The sequence below is a fragment of the Tarenaya hassleriana genome, unplaced genomic scaffold, assembly GCF_000463585.1.
Source record: "Tarenaya hassleriana unplaced genomic scaffold, ASM46358v1 Cleome2, whole genome shotgun sequence".
NCBI lineage: Eukaryota > Viridiplantae > Streptophyta > Magnoliopsida > Brassicales > Cleomaceae > Tarenaya > Tarenaya hassleriana.
Genome location: NW_010965372.1, coordinates 8,478,826 through 8,493,434, shown reverse-complemented (window position 1 = coordinate 8,493,434; position 14,609 = coordinate 8,478,826). Strand labels below are relative to the sequence as shown.

Sequence of the window (14,609 nt, the reverse complement as noted above, 5' to 3'; positions counted from 1 at the left end):
ATATTTCTCGTCGCTTGTATATTATAGTATGGTTCAATATTATATATATATATATATATATATATATATATATTGTTCTTTACATTTTTTTATTTATGAAACAGGACGAAACTGCGTTTTTAAAGATTTAAATTTCACTTTATAAAAAAAAAGAGTTAAATTTCACGTATGAGATAAGATAATTTCTAAAATCATGATGAGAGGGCAAAGAAGCGTTAAAAAACGCGGAAAAGGGGAAGGGAGTAATAATGAGGGGAGGAGAGATTGCTTTGCCGCAAGTGTTCCACTTTGGTTGCCTTTTGACAACTATCAAACACGAGTTTTTGTCTACAGCTTGTGAACGTGCAAAATAAATATATGAATCTTTATATATATATATATATATATATGTATGTATATATGCCATGGGGGTGTCTGTCCTACCCATGTGGCCTTTGTTGGTTTCTTTTTATTTTTTAAAAAACCCAAATAACAAGAACATGAGCCAATTTCCTATCCCCCACATGCACTTGCACTTTCCCTCTTTGCCTTCTTGTAGTTACAGCCCTTCTGCACTGTGTTTGGTCTCTGCTCACATGTATTTTGCCCTTTCCATCTCCTCTCTGTTTTCTTGTCCACACAGCGCTTCACAGTATCACAGAGGCAACACAAAATGGCACCAAGTGCCCAAAAATGCAAGAACAAGTGAGATGCCAATTGATTCATGATGACCCTTTTTTTCACTTTGAATCTGCATCAACATTCAAGCATCAAATAGAGATAGAGAAGAACACCCGGTTTGATTGATCATTGAACCATATAATCAAACCCCCAACCCAAGAAAGATGCAAAGAAACAAGAAGAAAAAAAAACCATCCATTGACCTGAATGTGAGTGTGTATATATATGTAGAGGTTGGAATCCAAGATGGGCATAAGATTCAAAAGATACAAACTTGTTTTAAACAGCATCAGCACCTGAGGATCAAATTCTGGAACCCACAAGCGGTCACAGTTGAAATGGAATTCTCCCATCAGAAAACTATCGAAAGCTCAGTAAAAAAAAAGACTAATCCTACAAGTTTGGAAGTCTAAAAGAGATCTTGCTTGCTCTTACTTCTCTTCATCTTTGCCTTGAACCTCGACTTTGCCATCAGCGTCTCGACAGTGTTTACAAAGTTCCCAACTGCCATCACCACTAGAAGAATTCCACAAAACATCACCTGCCATGATAGCCCGGGTAACTCAGACTAGTTAATAAAAAGAAAAATTGCGATAGCGCCCGAAATTCTATCATGGTAGAACTCGGAGACAGGGACATGATACTAGCTAGAAACTGAATGGCAAAACGGGCAATTTCCAGTTTCGGTTATCTTTACAACTTACTATTCCATGAACTTCTCCTCCATTACCATTTGAACCAGAATTTTCAATTATAATCACTGATTTTGTCAAAGATCAACTTGCGCATGGAAAAGTAGCAAAACAGAGGGGCAATACCATACCTGCCACTCAGGGACAACTCCATATAATGCTGCCCTGAACAACATCAGTCCAACGTATGCCTCGAAACCCTAAGGATTCCCCAAAGAATAAACATGTTATAGCCCAATGCATTGGCTTTATTATCCTCAGCCCCCACATACAAACAGACAACCTCAACCAAAGCAGCACAATGTGCGAGCAAAATTTCTTTTTGTCTGGTGGGAGTGTCCAATGATATTTAGACCATAGAACATTGTCAACGATCTCACTGTATAGTGCATATCTTGAATTTTTTTAGTACTTATTCAATGTCTTCAAACAACTGCGAAAATCTATCCTTAACAAATGGCATCTAAAACTTAATGGTTCCCCGAAATGAAAGTCCAAAGCCATGCAATGTTCACAGTAGAACAAGATAATAATGACATAATATCACCAGCTAATCTAACACTAAGGTGATAAAGCATAGATCCCGTGAAATAAATTCGCAGAGCTGTGTGTGGAGAAAGCTCACCTGCAAAATGAACAGTAAAGGACACAATAGCCATATTTGTCCATCAACTCCGGCCGTTTCTCCCCATACAACATCCATCCTCTTAGCCTGAAAATGATAACAGAACCTGTTAACAGCCATTCCATGAGGACTAATAAAAGTTGGGTTGAAAAGGAAGTGTGTATGATATGGCCACCTTTCCTAGTGCTATGCGGGTATATAATCTTTGGCGTTGGTATCTATTTTGTAGAAGCATTGCCACACCTTGCATCATAGCCCATTGCAAGAAAAGATGGACTCCTCTCTGTAGAAGATTTAAGTGATTCAAGCCATACAATACATACACTTATTAACTGATAAACTGCAAAACGCAAAACAAAAACAAAACAAAACTGTACCTGCTTTTGAGCACAGTTTGGTTGTCCTTTGATTTCCCATGAGAGGCTGACGATGGCCATAACCATCGCGCAATAGTGATGATAAACCCACCTGCCAAAGCATATAAGCCCCAAAGGATAAAAAGTTATCTGCACCGTCGAAGTTTATTATGACAAATTCACAGTTACTATACAGCACAAACTGAAGTTGAATCATCGTTCCAGTCTTCCAGATGAGATAGTTTTCTCTCAATCAATCAAAAACCACTTCCCATTCTAATCTCAACCAAAAGAGGAATCTATGCGCGGCTAAAGTTCCTTATGTAGGAAAGAAGGCATCTCATAAAAGACATAGAGATCTAATCACTACCTAAAAACATGAAAGAACAACCTGTTTCCAAACCTTTTTTTTTACATTTCTAGGCTTCAATACCTAAAACAACCTTCCAGCTTCACATGTCAGTCATGTGCAATAAACTTTTCACAATAGAACCAGCATGTTTGACATGACAGTATAGTGTCGGCTCGCAGAGCTTGGAGACGATGCCATGCCATCAACCGAAACCAAACATGCCGGGAATCTAAACATAGACAGGCCATAATTAACTCCGATTAGTTGTTCACTGTCAAGTCTATCCTCAACATTTACTAATAATTTTCATAGACCAACAACACCAAAACACCAAAATATAAATCACTGTTTTTCCAACTCCCTCAACAACCAAAGGGTCCAAAACCCACCAAATTATATAGACTGGTTGACCAAAATAACAAAAATCAGGGGAACCAGCAGAATAGAGATGGCCTTTACTCTTGGAGAAATGGACAAGACATGCAGCATAACAGATGCACAACCTAGAAAACTCAAGCTCTAGACCAATGTTGTTAACAGATTCGGTTCTGCAGATCAAGCTGTATTGCTACTTAAAAGTAGGAAAAAGAAATATAAAGTAAAAGGAAACTAAAAAGATCATAACAAGTGTAATAAACAGAAGAAGGATGCTTAAAAGTACCATGGACGGATATCGCTCCCATTGGCTCTCAATATGTTCTCTCGCATAGCCAAACCAGCATAGAGGAACAACAGCCAAACCTGGAAAAAGGGGTTTTACATGTCAGGAAACCCAAACATATACAATGCTAAGTAACTCAAAATAATAAGACATCAAACCATCAACCCTTGGTATACCTCGTACAGTTGAACAGGGAATGCGGGCAAACATCCATCCCACAACCAAGATCTAAGAATCAAAAGGGTTGCAGGAAAAACAAGGAAAAGAAGAGCAGTTCTATCCTGCTCCATGGAAAACAAGCACAATCTTATTAGACTGGACAACGCAGAGACTTCACTGAGATTAATTGACAACATAATTCCGATGATCTAACATTGAAAAGGCATGCGTGATTGTGGTGATAATTATCTGAAGTCTGATGTGCAATGCAGAAAAAGAGAAGTGGAGAACTAACTCTGTAGCTATTGTATTCTTCTTTGACTTTGAGTTGGATGTCCTTACCCAAGGCTCGAACATTCACAGGCCCCAAAAACATTCTCAGGAACCGTCCTGCTTCGATCATCAACCCAGTTACCGGATGCGATTGAATCAAAATCAAATTGAATCTGAGATAAGACACTCGAACTGATCCGAGAGAGTGAAACCTTGACGTTTGGCGGGAAGAAAGGCGGAGGCATCTCCATCGGCGAGCATGCATCTCGCCCGCTGCAAATCCTCCTCCAGCTGCAGGAAGAGAAGAAGGAATAACGATTGAGGAAACGAATTAGAGAAGGGAGAGAGAGAGAGGCAGAGAGAGAGATGCCTTCTCGGCGAGCTTGGGATCGAGGCGCTTGTCGGAGAGAAGGGAGAGGATGGTGGAGCGGAGGCGGCGGATGGAGCCGTCGAGGGCGGAGGATCTCTTCCGGAGGGATTGCTCCTCCTGGGAAGAGGAGGAGATGAAGGAGGAGGCAGAATCCTGAAGCTCCTTTACATGCTCCACGACCCATTTGACTTCATCCTCGACCACCATGGTCGATCTCGGGTAGATCGGATTTCTGGGTATGAAAGAGAGATTCAAATCCGACGAACCCAGAAGCCCTAAAGGATTGGAGAGGGTAGAAGAAGAGAGAATTCGAAAGGAGTGGGTGTTGTCTCTCGTCACGTCGAGAGCGCAGAAGGGAGGGTTCGGTGACAAAGCTCAAACGGCAAAGGAGCTTAACGTTGCGATCTGAATCTAACCCATTTACAAAAAGAGCATCATCAGTCACACGCTCTACACACGTTGTTCCCACATCACCCTTCCATGAAAACTAAAAACAAAATTGTGACAAACCCTAATTCGTCTTTCTCCATCAACAGCTACTCTCCTCGTCCCACAAAGCCCAGATTTTGATTCCTTCGGATGGTTCTCCGGCGTGGTTCGTGGTGACCCATTACGTCTCTCTCTCTCCTCTGTTCGAAATTCCTCCGAACCAAGAGAGAGAACCATCGAATGCCAAATTGACTGATGTGACCACAATGCCATTGATGTAATCCTCTTCAATGCTTCAACTTCTCTGCATTCAACGGAAAGGGGTCGATACCTATAGTCTGTACTTATGGAGATACAGAGGAGGAATCAAACTTGGCGAAATTAGAAAAGTATACGAAATTAACAGAGCAGAAAACGTGTCTCTTGAGGAGATTCTTCCCAAGCAGAATTTCATATTGAGAGACAAGAGTTAGATAGAAGACAAGACGGGATGTGTTCCTCCCTAATTGTTCTTTCCAGTTGGAAACCTTGTAAATAAATAAACTCCCTTTCCCAGCATCGGTCTTCCGAAACAATGATAATTAGGACAGGAAAACAGGGGGAGTTCCAAGGTACGAGGAAACTAACTAGTTGGAAGGTTCCTGAGAAATGGGATCGTGGTCGAGGTCAAGAATACGGCTCTTCCATCTCATCAATCCCGCTCCTTGCGCTTTTGTATCTTCATCAGTGTCTCTCCACTCTGTCTCTGAGCAGATGAAACAAAAACCAAAAATAGTATGTCTAATTGTCTATAGTTGGACAGAAACCCAAAAAATACATAACCTTATTAATTTTCATTATCCGACCCGTAATACACAGCTTGTATAACTTGTTATTACGCCTTTTTTGTGTTACAAATCTATATTTTTCTAGATAATTTTCGCTTTCCAACACTCAGGTCAGGTGTACCCAACATTTTCTCCAATATCCATAATCTACATAGCCAAAACCCTTGGATACAAGCAGAAGTATATCAAATTGTAATAAACGAAACCTTCATATATGAATCTGGATTACCTAAATTTTCAGGATAAAGGGACAGTCCAGTACACAAAGCATCTCGTTGAACGAGATTCGGGAAAGATCTCACCACAAAGGCATATTGTAGACAAACCTGATCTTGCAAAATATTCTTCAAGAGACTGTTTCTAGGACTCGAACCCATAACCTCTAGATCACAACGGTAACAGCTTAACTGGTGCACCAATGCTCCCCTTCCTAAATTTTCCTGATATTCGACCAAAATTTCTCTCCCTGTCCAGTATTATCAGAGCTACATGTCCATCAACAAGCTCTGCAATTCCAAGTCTGTGAACTTTCAGGCGTTTAAGAGCAGAGATCAGGACAAACCAACGAACATATTAATAACAAGTTTTGGTTTTTATCTCAGTAAAAAGAATGTAACACAGTTGAAAAGAGCTCTTCAGGGTCGAATTACCGTCCCCACTTCTATATTTATATTTATGCTTTGCCATGCAAGCCTTTTCTTCGATTTTTCAAAAAAGACATAGCAAAGAGCTATCTAAAAACTACGCCTAGTCATGGTGAAACAAACAAGATTTCCACGTGGTCCCATGTCTTTGGACTGTACAAGTTATTAGAGGGGGCCCCTGTCCTTTTCCTTGTTCTTATGTAAAGGAATCATGAATGGACCATACTTTATACAGATAAGAATGAATTCTGTCAGATTTTCCCCTGTCCCACATCACCGTATCGATCCCTCTCAGCTAAATTTGTCGATTATGCTCTTAGAGTTGTTTGTTTCACACATACATACATACATACATACATACATATACGTATAAATATACATACAAACACATATATACATAGACAGAGAGAGAGAGAGAGATGAAGCATCCATAAATAGGAGGTGAGATTACCTTGATGGCAAGGCAAGTTTTAGTTGTGAGTAATGGAATATGTACTTGTGTGGCCTTGGATCGAAACCCATCATTATCACGTTGCTCTTCTTCCTTGTATAATTCTTGGTTATCCAGAATGACACGTGTTCTTCTAGTATCAGTTCCCACCCTTGATGATTTCTCTAGATGCCCTCTTCTTCTGCTGCTTCTTTGCATTTAAGTAGACTGAAACACAGACATAACCCACCAAGCCAGTTCTGCAATAACAACATCAGTGACAGTTATAAAGATAAGCCAGACGTTATGTTTCATATGCTCCAATGCATGTTTTCCACTCTTCATCTCCATCTCAATATATAACCTCTACTTCCCCATCTCTCTATCTCCATAATCAAACTCTCACTAGAACCATCATCAGCATCTGGAAAAGCTAGAAGATACCTTCGGGATCACGTAAAGCTGAGAATTATCATAAAAACATCGAGAAGATCACTAACAAAATGCGGAAACTAGCTTCATTAGCAGCCAAGAACCTCAGTCACCTATCTCCACCAATTAACAACGGAGAACCGGGATTCTCAAACGAAACACAAACATGTTACCTGCAAAGTTGTGGAAGGTGGAAGCCTTACTCGAGCTCGACCGAAGCTGGAGCCAATGCATCCGTAATCATCATCATCCTATTTTCCTTCGTTGTCTGTGCTATGAGCCTCGGCACAGCCATTCGTTGTTTCCTACGCAGGGGAGGATCGGTAGCTCATTCACTCACTCAGCAAGAGCCTGACCAGCAGAAGCCGGAAACTAATGCAGCTGCTTCTCGGCTTCTGGAGATAGTTCCCACTGTGAAGTATTCTGCAGGGCTGAAACTTGCAGGAGCAGAGAGAGAATGTACAATTTGCCTGTCAAAGTTCGAGGAAGGAGAAGAAGTGAAGGTACTGCCAAGATGTAACCATGGTTTCCATGTTAGATGCATCGAGCAGTGGTTGTCTTCCCATTTATCTTGCCCCGTTTGCCGCAGCCTTGTCCTCATCCCCTCCATGGTCACAGGGCAAGCTGAAAATTCCCAGGCAACAACGGCTACTCCTGGAAACGATACAGCAGATGCAGCTTAGTGATTTCCCCAGTTTTGTTTCTTTTTTAAATACTCATTCTCAACATCTGTAAGCTTTCCACTTGTGGAAATACATCTCTGTTTCCAGCTTAGGCAAACTGTTAATGCCCCTTAAACTCTACCTGGCTCCTGCTGTGGTGCAGGAGAAACACTTGGGATCCAGAAGTTTCAATACACTGGAAAAATCAAGCTCAAGATCCAAAACACAGTCTAATAGCAACAGTGAAGGTTTATATACAGCTACACACCAAACAACTTGCATTTTTCTTCACTACATACAAGAACAGAACAGGACCGAAGATGTTTAAACAAGGTTTCAAGGAGGAACAAAACTAAAACAACCCAAGCTTAAACCAAATTCATTATCAGTGTTCCACTCACACTCAGACGTGACAAGCCAAAAACCACAAACCGCAGATATGTAATGCCAAGGTCAGTACAGACGTTGTCCTAGAAGCATTTCCTGTGGACAATGGCTTGCTCTGATCCCTCGTACTCTGCCTTTGATATCCACATCTTCAATCAGGATAAGATAATCACATCAGTTACTTTCGATGAATCATTGACATATTGGTTGGTTAAAGTTTTCCATAAATGAGAAAAGTCGATCAGTGTTCATACCTGCTGCCTGCTGGAATGTGCTAAGGGAAGCCAATATAGAACCTCCGATGCAAACTCTGTACTTTCTCTTGGTGGTGTAACCACCTTAATCTTCATGCTGCTTGGTGCGAGGGCCGAGATCTCTTTGCTCATTTGATCAGCGATTCCTGGAGACATTGTCGACCCACCACTGAGCACGATGTTACCGTACAAATCCTTTCTGATATCAACATCGCATTTCATGATAAGTTATAAGTGGTCTCATGAATTCTAGGAGCTTCCATTCCGATAAGCGATAGCTGAAAGAGGACTTCGGGTTCGGGGCAGCAGAATCTTTCTGCTCCAATGGTGATCACCTCACCATCAGGCAGCTCATAGTTCTTCCCGACCGCGGAACTGGATTTAGCAGTTTCAAGCTCTTGTTCATAATCCAATGCCACGTATGCAAGCTTCTCCTTGATGCTCTCACGATTTCTCGTTCAGCGGTTGTGGTGAACGAGTAACCTCTCTCAGTAAGGATCTTCATCAAAGCATCGGTAAGATCACACCCAGCTAGGTCAAGCCTGAGAATGGCATGGGGAAGAGCATAGCCTTCATAGATTGGCATGATAGAACCTTGTAATAGAAATACCGATTGTATCAAGAAAATACCGAAAGAAAGGAAACAATACCAGGGTTTAGAGAGGAACACCACTCCCCATTCCCCACCAAGGTTTAGAGAGGAACACCACTCTCTATTAACCTCCCAAATCACAATATTCTTCAGATTTCAGATCCCCTCTCCAAAAACAAAAGAGATAGTTATATAGCCATCCGAGTAACACGCTAATGATATGGCCTGCAAACCTATACAAACAGACATATATATCTATAGGTAATTAATAATAACACCAACCGAAATACATGCCCATGTTCTGTTGCTTCCATATTCTCTGCCACAAGTCGTCTTCTTCCTCGATGCTCTCCTCACCAACGCTTGAAGTGGCTTATCATGGCACTGTATGACTAACTCCATCACCTGAATCTAACACAATACCTGAACGAAACGAAATCAAAATTACAAAGATGTATCAAATACATATCCCTAGCATTGTGGAAAATGAGAATGCACTAACCCGTAGTACGGCCACTGGCATAGAGTGAAAGCACAGCTTGAATGGAAACATACATGGCAGGGACATCAAAAGTCTCGAACATGATCTGTGTCATCTTCTCCCTGTTAGCTTTAGGATTGAGAGGAGCTTCGGTAAGGAGAACGGGATGTTCTTCAGGAGCAACACAAAGCTCGTTATAGTGTGATGCCAGATCTTCTCCATGTCATCCCAGTTGCTGACAATCCCGTGTTCGACGGATACTTCAAGGTAAGAATGCCTCTTTTGGACTGGGCCTCGTTTCCGACATATGCCTCTTTCTGTCCCATCCGGCATGCCTTGGCCGACCCACATTGCTCGGGAAGACTGCCCTTGGAGCATCATCACCAGCAAACCCAGCCTGTCATATAGAATCCAATGCAATTCATCACAAGCCCCTTCCACAATAGCACGGAACCAGGAGGAACGATAAACAGGGAACTGACCTTCCACAATAGCTTGTCAAATTCTTACAAAAATGAAAAACCTATGCCAATTTTTATTTTGACGAATAGATATATAAAATATTCAAATATACCAAGAAAATAAGTCTATCTCCTAAAATCGGTGATAATTTCCTATAACGTGGACAAAATTTTATCGATAGATATACTGATATACATATATGTTACATACACACACCCACACACACGTATATGTATATATTATGCATATGTATTATATTATTTAATGTTTGCTTTTATTTTTATGACAAGACAGGTGTATATGTGCATTTTGTATATTTATTATATTATTCAATTTTTGACAAGACAAATTGAATAATGTAGCGTTGATGTGGTAGTAGAATCAATGGCACATCAAATTTAATTTAGGACTACAATATTTCACACCATCCATTACCATTCGAGCGGGGAATAGAGAGGTCAAACGAGACAGTTCGGACTAGATCCGATCAGATCGTTCCGAACCAACTCCTCAACTCGTCAAGTCTTTTTTTATTTGAGCCGAGAAATTCAAGGCTAACGTAACCTTGGAGTTCCGTTGGCTACTTACGTTGACCGGCCCGAATAAGCACACGTAGCCAACGTAACTCCAAGGTGGCAAGAACACTTCCGAACAAAAAATGACGGTAATACGAGGATGTATGTATGTCTCCAAAACTTTTCCGGAACCGAAGCAATAAATTCTCAACAGAATCACAACGGAGAACAAAAAGAACGCAACACGTTCTGTCCAAAGACAATAAACTAACATCAAAACGAGAGAGAGATGAGACTATCATGAAAATATCATTTTCAGGTTGATGGCCACAAAATCATTCCTCTTCCACGATCCTGCCCTTCTCACTTACGTAGATACCATCAAGGAACTTCCGGATGTCCTTGTTCTTTACGTGACATTTCTAAACAACCACAAACACAAAAAGCTCGGTAAACACCCGATATACCCACAATCCCTATTTCGTGGCCGGATACAATGTAGTTAGACCAGACCCAAATACCGAAATAAGCAGACATATCTAAATCTATTGGCCATGATCAAAATCTTTCCACCAACAGAACAGTTCACAGGTTTAGAAAGGCAATGATAAACAAAGCTGAACAGATGAAAATGGTACCTGGTTGATGAGGGCGCAAGACCTTGAGACAAGCTCGATGTCATTTCCATCCAGAACAATCTCGTCCTTAACCTTCTCAGAACGGACAATGGTCACGCCATTCAACATGTCCACCTTTCTGACCTGTTGTTCAAATGAAGCCAAAACAGTAGGTCATCGTAATAGTCAAATGAGGTTGGAATGAACAATTTTCATGGTTAATCGTCAAACACTAATCGAAACAACCAAAAGAGCAAACATTTGAACAATTTCCATGGCTAATCTGGCAAATGAATAATCCACTGTATAAACACTTTCCGAACTAGCAAAACAAATCAAGGTAAAACATCAAGTTCCGGGGTTTGTCCTCTCGTCTAATCAATAAGAAGCACGCTGAATCTGAATATAATCTCACCATATATAATAAAACTATAAAACCTGTTAAACCCTAGAGCAGAAAAATCAAGCAGACCCAGATTCAGAAAACGAAAGAAGAGAGAGAGAGAGAAGAGAACGAACCCTCTTCTCTCCAAGGAAGTTGCGGATCTCGATCGCAGAGCTGTTGTTGGTGATGGAAGCGTTGATGGGGAAATGAGCGTAGACGAAACGCATCTTGTAGCGGAAACCCTTGGTGACGCCGGTGATGAGATTCTGCACATGGGAGAGGGCAGTACGAATGGCGGCGCTGGTCTTGCGAGAGCCGAACCAGGCATCGATCTTCAGCTTGCGTTTCCCCGTCTCCTCGTCCTTGATGAGTTGAAAATCGAGGTTCAGGTGCTTGAAATCGCGAATGAGCTTTCCTCGCGGTCCTTCCACCTCAATGACCTTGGCGTGAACCTTAATGTTCACGCCATCGGGGATGTCCATGGTTTCCGAAGAGAGAATCGTCTTCATCTTCTCTCCTTTTCTCCTACGTTCTCTCCCTCTTCTCCCTCTTGAGTCTGTGCACAAATGATGCTGCCGAAGCCAACTCTTGAATTATATAAAGGAAAGATAAAAAAACCCTAGTTCTAGGGTTTACAAGAAAACACATTAGGTCCGTTTAGAAAACAATGGGCTTTATATTTGAAATAATAAGTTAACCCAATAGAATGCATTAGGTCCGTTTGATGTCTCTAATTTCTTGATCTTTGTCTTTGACCCATCCAGAGATATTTTTTAAATAATAAAGATTAACTTTTAGAAAACAAATACAAAAAATAAATATATACTTTTATTTTGTAAATACTTTTTTTATTTTAATATTTATTGTAGCATAATATTTCCCCAAAATTTTAAAGAGTTCTGATTTTGAAACTAGAATATCATATATTACTATTATATTACATAATTATATATAATCCTATAGACTTTTACGACCGAAAATTTTAGAATTTTCATTTTAAGTTTTTTTTTTTTTAAATCTGGTTTTCATATTCACCAATTTAACTATGATTCAAACCAAATCATTGTGAAAGACCCTAGTGAAGATGAAAACATGCTAACAAAGCTCAAGAAAATGTTAGGGTGACAAGTAAAAGTGGGTGTTTTGGTTTGAAATTAACCAAAACGTAAATCCAAATGAACCAAATAATACTCGATTATAACTTGGTACAATTCCTGTGAAACTGAATAAATTGTTCTCGAACCCGGTAACAAACCCAATAAAATCCAACCAAAACTCGAATCACCTACCTTTATTATATACGAATATATGTGTTAATATCAAATTCGGTTTGGTATTAAAATAATAAAATTATTCCAAATCGAACGGCTACTAAAATTGAACCATACCAATTAACATTTGGTTCGTGTTTGGTAGAATCTTTATAAAACCGAATAATCCGTTCCCTTACCGAACATGAAATATCGAAACGAAACCCGAAATGTCCATCCTTACCAGCTAGTCTTAGGACCAAGACCATGAACCCAAAGCAAAAGGAAAACAAAATCTAGGCAACAATAAATTCCTGCTCCCTCTTTTTTAAGTAGTGAGTTCCATAATGGCACTAACGATATCTCCATCGCTGGCCTTGAGAGCCTTCACGGCTTTGGCCCTAGAAACACCTGCCTGGGTCATTACCAGATCGATGTCTCTGGCCTCGACACCCGTCTCATCGACATCTTCTTCGTCTTCTTCCTCGGCTTGTGGAGCAGCGGTGGCTTCAGAGGCATCCGAGTTAGGAACCATGGATGAAATGTCGGGCATCTTGAACTTCTGGGCGGCTTGTGCTTGTAGCTGAGAGCTCAGGTCGTCGATCTTGGCCTCCCCAAATATGACATAAGTCTCGGAGTTTGGACTCTTGAAAACATCTGGCTTCGAGATGACAAATAACACCTGAGCGGTGGGTGCAAGAATGGGTCACGATCAAACAATGTTATATGATGATAATGGCGAGATGAAACGCTGGTTTATGATGTTTAAGGAATTTTACATTCTTGGATCTCTTGATGGTAACCCGGCTAACATCTGTGACAGGTTTCATCCCGAGCTTCAGCATTGCCTTGCGGCTTTTCTTCTCGCTTCTACTCTGCCTGGAGCTCTCGTTCCCACCAGCTCCATGTCCGCCTAGGCAACAAAGAACCAGGGACGGAGATTCTCAAAAACGTATCTCCCATGGAAATGAAGCATTCCACAAAGTGAAAATAACAGATAAAAATCTGACACCCAGCAGATAGCCTCGTTACAAATAAAAGACTCTCGAAATGTCTAGAATCTGAATACAGGATCACGACCAAAGAGAAATAAATTGAGTTTACTGGAAATGTGGCAGAGCAATCTAGCTGAAACTTGAGCAGAATAACATGGCTCATACAAATCAGTTTTGGAGATATTCTTAGACCTTTGTTTGCATAAAGCCAAGAACGACGCATGCCTGATCCAGGATTGTATATAATCTATACAAGGTGATATGAAGAAAAAATAAAGCAAAGAATTCATACGCAAATTCAAGAGTGTCCCCAAACCAACACACGAGACAGGTGATCAACAAATAATCAAAACACGGGAGAGAGAGAGAGAGAGTAGAGAATACCATCGGAACCGTCTTCGTCCTCATCGTCATCGTCGTCTTCCTCCTCCTCTCCGTCCTTCACCTCCTCGACAACTACGTCGTCTTCCTTCTGTTCAATACCACACTGAATCAAAATGGTCCGAAAAACTTCGGCGGCATAAAAAATCGGATAGAAAAAACAAAATCGAACCTGGAGCTTCTGCTGCTCCTTGATGGAATCGATCTGCATTTGCGCCGTCTCTTCATCCGCAACGGGAACCGGCATCTTCTTCTTCTACTGTACTTCGCAACAACAGCGCAGCGTACCAAAACCCTTTCGGCTTTTCTTCGTCCCTGTTGCGAACGCGACGAACAAATCAAGGAGCGCTTCGGTATACTGCTCTGTGGCCCATCCTATATTATCCTATTTGGGCCTAATGGGCCTAATAGAAAAATCTAATAGGGCTATATGATTATCTTACTGGGCCTTGCTTCCCCAACTCAGCAGAGATGGCTCTCACCTCCCATTGACCTAACGTCGAAGTTCAACGTCTTAAGACGAGCGTTGAAAATTTTCACCAATAAAGTGAAATTTATTTATTTTCAATATTTTTATATTTATTTGTAATGAGAGTTCAGTTTTCAATTATGTAAATTTGACATTAAAAAATTTTTTTAATTAATTTTAAAATCAAATTTCATTTTTAATCCCTTTAGATTTTAGATATTGAAACCAATATTTTAGTTCATACGTAAA

At 40.6% G+C, this 14,609-nt stretch overlaps 4 protein-coding genes and 1 pseudogene across 13 annotated transcripts; 1 reads left to right on the top strand and 4 right to left on the bottom strand.

The window, feature by feature from the left end:
- Positions 1–837: 837 nt before the first annotated feature.
- Positions 838–7,343, bottom strand: LOC104813070 (transmembrane protein 120 homolog). Of its 10 annotated transcripts, none has more exons than XM_010540575.1 (14): positions 7,084–7,343; positions 6,500–6,738; positions 5,634–5,931; positions 4,659–5,322; positions 4,149–4,559; positions 3,991–4,069; positions 3,801–3,895; positions 3,523–3,627; positions 3,347–3,426; positions 2,355–2,445; positions 2,153–2,260; positions 1,978–2,064; positions 1,484–1,552; positions 838–1,201 (listed from the first exon to the last, which is right to left on the bottom strand). In XM_010540575.1, exons 5-14 carry the CDS (start codon positions 4,353–4,355, stop codon positions 1,070–1,072), a joined length of 1,053 nt encoding a protein of 350 aa, XP_010538877.1. In that variant the 5' UTR covers positions 4,356–4,559; positions 4,659–5,322; positions 5,634–5,931; positions 6,500–6,738; positions 7,084–7,343; the 3' UTR covers positions 838–1,069. The 10 variants fall into 10 exon arrangements, with proteins under 10 accessions (XP_010538877.1, XP_010538881.1, XP_010538880.1 ...); XM_010540579.1 differs by having other exon boundaries at positions 4,149–4,915; positions 5,205–5,322; XM_010540578.1 differs by having other exon boundaries at positions 4,149–4,881; positions 5,205–5,322.
- On the top strand, positions 6,745–7,787 carry LOC104813071 (RING-H2 finger protein ATL79-like). Its single transcript, XM_010540580.2, has one exon. It carries the CDS (start codon positions 6,982–6,984, stop codon positions 7,591–7,593), a length of 612 nt encoding a protein of 203 aa, XP_010538882.1. The 5' UTR covers positions 6,745–6,981; the 3' UTR covers positions 7,594–7,787.
- A 238-nt stretch (positions 7,788–8,025) lies between these two features.
- Positions 8,026–10,180, bottom strand: LOC104813072 (annotated as a pseudogene).
- Positions 10,181–10,426: 246 nt separating this feature from the next.
- Positions 10,427–11,838, bottom strand: LOC109116001 (60S ribosomal protein L9-1-like). The gene is made up of 3 exons (XM_019202410.1): positions 11,400–11,838; positions 10,902–11,024; positions 10,427–10,685 (listed from the first exon to the last, which is right to left on the bottom strand). Exons 1-3 carry the CDS (start codon positions 11,772–11,774, stop codon positions 10,599–10,601), a joined length of 585 nt encoding a protein of 194 aa, XP_019057955.1. The 5' UTR covers positions 11,775–11,838; the 3' UTR covers positions 10,427–10,598.
- A 785-nt stretch (positions 11,839–12,623) lies between these two features.
- LOC104813069 (nascent polypeptide-associated complex subunit alpha-like protein 5) lies at positions 12,624–14,225 on the bottom strand. Its single transcript, XM_010540570.1, has 4 exons — positions 14,064–14,225; positions 13,895–13,982; positions 13,295–13,428; positions 12,624–13,197 (listed from the first exon to the last, which is right to left on the bottom strand). Exons 1-4 carry the CDS (start codon positions 14,136–14,138, stop codon positions 12,844–12,846), a joined length of 651 nt encoding a protein of 216 aa, XP_010538872.1. The 5' UTR covers positions 14,139–14,225; the 3' UTR covers positions 12,624–12,843.
- Between the last annotated feature and the right edge of the window lie 384 nt (positions 14,226–14,609).

Bases quoted from the DNA above. Each gene is read 5' to 3' on its own strand.
- LOC104813070 (XM_019202408.1), bottom strand. From the start codon at position 4,355: ATGGTGGTCGAGGATGAAGTCAAATGGGTCGTGGAGCATGTAAAGGAG. The intron at 3,896-3,990 runs GTTTCACTCTCT...TGATCGAAGCAG, and splicing joins TCTTCCCGCCAAACGTCAAG to GACGGTTCCTGAGAATGTTT. The intron at 2,261-2,354 runs GTACAGTTTTGT...AATCTTCTACAG, and splicing joins CAAACTGTGCTCAAAAGCAG to AGAGGAGTCCATCTTTTCTT.
- LOC104813071 (XM_010540580.2), top strand. From the start codon at position 6,982: ATGCGGAAACTAGCTTCATTAGCAGCCAAGAACCTCAGTCACCTATCT.
- LOC109116001 (XM_019202410.1), bottom strand. From the start codon at position 11,774: ATGAAGACGATTCTCTCTTCGGAAACCATGGACATCCCCGATGGCGTG. The intron at 11,025-11,399 runs GTTCGTTCTCTT...TTTGAACAACAG, and splicing joins ACTTCCTTGGAGAGAAGAGG to GTCAGAAAGGTGGACATGTT. The intron at 10,686-10,901 runs GTACCATTTTCA...GTGGTTGTTTAG, and splicing joins CTTGCGCCCTCATCAACCAG to AAATGTCACGTAAAGAACAA.
- LOC104813069 (XM_010540570.1), bottom strand. From the start codon at position 14,138: ATGCCGGTTCCCGTTGCGGATGAAGAGACGGCGCAAATGCAGATCGAT. The intron at 13,983-14,063 runs GTTCGATTTTGT...GGTATTGAACAG, and splicing joins AGGAGCAGCAGAAGCTCCAG to AAGGAAGACGACGTAGTTGT. The intron at 13,198-13,294 runs GTAAAATTCCTT...CCCACCGCTCAG, and splicing joins CCATCAAGAGATCCAAGAAT to GTGTTATTTGTCATCTCGAA.